Source organism: Lepidothrix coronata, unplaced genomic scaffold (genome assembly GCF_001604755.1).
Source record: "Lepidothrix coronata isolate B3197 unplaced genomic scaffold, Lepidothrix_coronata-1.0 Scaffold30, whole genome shotgun sequence".
Taxonomy (NCBI): domain Eukaryota; kingdom Metazoa; phylum Chordata; class Aves; order Passeriformes; family Pipridae; genus Lepidothrix; species Lepidothrix coronata.
Window position 1 is genome coordinate 214880 of NW_016690210.1, and position 2888 is coordinate 217767.

General features: G+C 38.0%; 1 protein-coding gene across 1 annotated transcript in view; it reads left to right on the forward strand.

The window, feature by feature from the left end:
- Nucleotides 1–2642, forward strand: part of HMGN1 (high mobility group nucleosome binding domain 1) — a 2976-nt gene extending 334 nt beyond the window's left edge. The window contains exons 2-3 of the mRNA XM_017810869.1: nucleotides 694–855; nucleotides 1736–2642. Coding sequence (XP_017666358.1) covers nucleotides 694–855; nucleotides 1736–1783 — 210 coding nt within the window. The 3' untranslated portion in view covers nucleotides 1784–2642. The remainder of the gene's footprint in view (nucleotides 1–693; nucleotides 856–1735) is intronic.
- The last annotated feature ends 246 nt before the right edge of the window (nucleotides 2643–2888 follow it).

The following is a 2888-nucleotide window of genomic DNA, read 5'->3' on the forward strand; positions in this document are numbered from 1 at the left end:
TGGGCTAGTGGAAGGTGTCCCTGCCCATGGCAGGGCTTGGAACTGGATGATCTTTAAGGTCCCTTCCAACCCAAACCATCCAATGATTCCCTAATTTCAGATACACTAACACAGAGCTCTGCTTTGCAGACTTTCTGATGTTTTCTTTGTATTAATCCTACTGAACAGTTCCTTCCCAGGAATGCACCTTCATTCCAATGGTTTGAGTATCACTGTGCTCCCACTCTCAGGGCTGTAACCCTAAAGAATTTGGAGAAGTTTTCCAGTGTTACTTCAGTTGTAATTCTCCTTTTTCCAGTGTCTGTGATGCACAGGGAAGAATTTCTATAAATAATTCTAGTTGTTAATTACCAGTCAAATGATAGATTTTTAATTTATTCTGTTTTCTGTATTTGATCCATTAGAATGCACTTTTTCTGCATCAACTTTGTCACTTTTTAAAACTTTCCTGACAGTATTTTTTCTGGTTGGGAGAAGTTTGCTCATTATGGACTTACTTGGCGAGGTTTTTAAATAAATACTGATGAAGAATAATAGATTTTGACAATAAAAACCAAGAGGTCTGTGTGTTGCATTTCTGTGATTCTGAAATACTTTGTAAGTAGGGGGATCAGGGGCTGTTGGTAGCTTAGCAAGTCCATCTGGGTTTTCTGTGCTTTTTATTATTTTCAAAGTTTACCTGGTAAATCATAGGAATTTACTCACTGGAAATGTATTTCATTGCAGGATAAATCTGAGGACAAGAAGGCTCAGAAGGGGAAAAAGGGGCCTAAAGGAAAACAGACAGAAGAGACGAACCAAGAACAGACAAAGGACAACCTGCCTGCAGAAAATGGGGAAGCTAAAACTGAGGAGGTAAAGTTTGGAGGGCTGGGGTTGGGTCTGACTGAGACAGAAGTTCCTCCTTGCTACAAAAGTTTTTTGACAAGTGTAATATTCTTTTTCTGGGGAGTGGAAAGAGTTTTCAGTGGAAATGATTTGACCAAAGCTGAGGTAACACTTACAGACCTTCGAGCAAGAGGTTTTTAGGGAGCAAGGAAAGTAGAGGATGGTGCTTGAGTGATTTGCTCATGGTGCAACAGTTGGTCATTTGCAAGCTTAGACTGTGATCTTTGTGAAAAGTTGGGATCTAACTAGGAATTCTTCAGTTGGCTCAACGTTTTGGCATCGTTACAAGCACATAATTTGTTTTTTTTAACCTGTACATCTCCATGCTGGACCAGCCAAAATTTCAGGTGTAATACAATAGCAAAGTCTAGAAGAGGCAGAGTTAGAGTCTGTCCTGTTGGATGGTACCTGTAAAACAGGGTAAGATTTGAGGATAATTTAACAGTGCTGCACTGAAAATTGAGTGCATGAGCTGTGTCTCTTATTTTCTCAACACCCCATATGTGGGGATTTTTAGCCGACTAAAAGCTAAAGCTCCTCCTGCCATTAAGGCAGTAATTCAAGTTAAAATTAAAATACTTTGCAGTGCGTGTTTTTAGGAACAATATCAACATCCTGAAATTCATACTGATGGATCCAAGGAGCCTTTTCTAGACAGCTCAGTTCAGTAGGTCCTGATCCGAGAGGAATAAGCTCATGGCACCAATTTGTGAAGCACCATCTGCAGAAACAAGTCAGGGTTGTTTTCTCTGTGTCGTTTTGTGCATTAAAACCACTCCAAACTAACAGTCTGAGCCACTTAAAAACTTCCTGCACTGAAGTGTCCTGGTCTTTTGTCTCCTTTCAGACCCCAGCACCTGATGCAGCTGCAGAGAAAGAAGTGAAGTCTGAGTAACCCCCACATCTGTAACTGGTGGTCCTTAAACCTTTCTTCTTGTACAATTCAGAGGAATATTTTTATCGACTATTTTGTAAATGCGAGTTTTTTAGTAGTTCTAGAAAACACATTTTTAAAAAAAAAAAAAGAACAAAAAGGAGAGAGTCCCGACTCAACCCATTTTTTTACATATTTAGATAAGTGTAAATGCTTTTTTTTAAGTGGTAAAGTCATGTACTGGTTGTCTGTTTTCTATGAAACCAGAAATTAACAGCATGTTAATTAAGGAGAGGGCTCTGAAGCCTTGATTAGGCTCCACGTTCCACAGCCCGTGAGGGACAGTTTTCTATCCTATTAAATGAAGCATAACACAGGTGAGACTTTGGAATTCATAATGATGTGTTGAGAAGGTCTTAACATTTTAGTTATTTATCTTTATGGTTGTACCATCAGTAGAATTCCTTATCTAATAAAACTGCTCCCTAGTGTTGGATTTCTTGCTGAGTGATGTATATCTGTGACAAAGTTATTTTTGGTAGTTGCAGCTTTATTTTTTTTTCCAACAACTTTGTAGCTGTGATGAGAAAGATGGGAAACTTTTTATTTTATATCTTTAAATACTGGCTGAGGAAAAGTTTCTTCTTGGCAGATGGAACTCGTTGTGTCAATATTTGAGATACTGGAACTTCACCTCTAGTTTTCAAGGACAGCTTGTCTACAAAGCTCAAGTGAAAAAAAAATATTTGAAATAGTTCTAGGGAAAAAAAAAAAATTAGTTTTTAGACTTAAAAAAACTATGTGAATAAAAACAATTGTAAAATTGTTGATAGTGTTTGTGATCTTCAAACAAAAGCCAAATAAATCTTGATTATGAAAGTTTCTGTAGCTCCTGCATTGACTGGGACAACTCACAATATAAGTGGTGTGGTTTGGATTTTTAACTGTGTTTTGATAGTGTTAAAAATGTAATTTTTAAGAGCTGGGAGTGGAAAAATGCAGCGTTAATCTGAATTTGAAAGCTGAGAGCCTTGTGCTGCTGCTGTTACCTTAAAAAAAAAAGAGTCAATAATTAGTAGGCATCAGGTGCCAGTCAGACAACTGTCACCTTGTCCTGGGAGGAGCC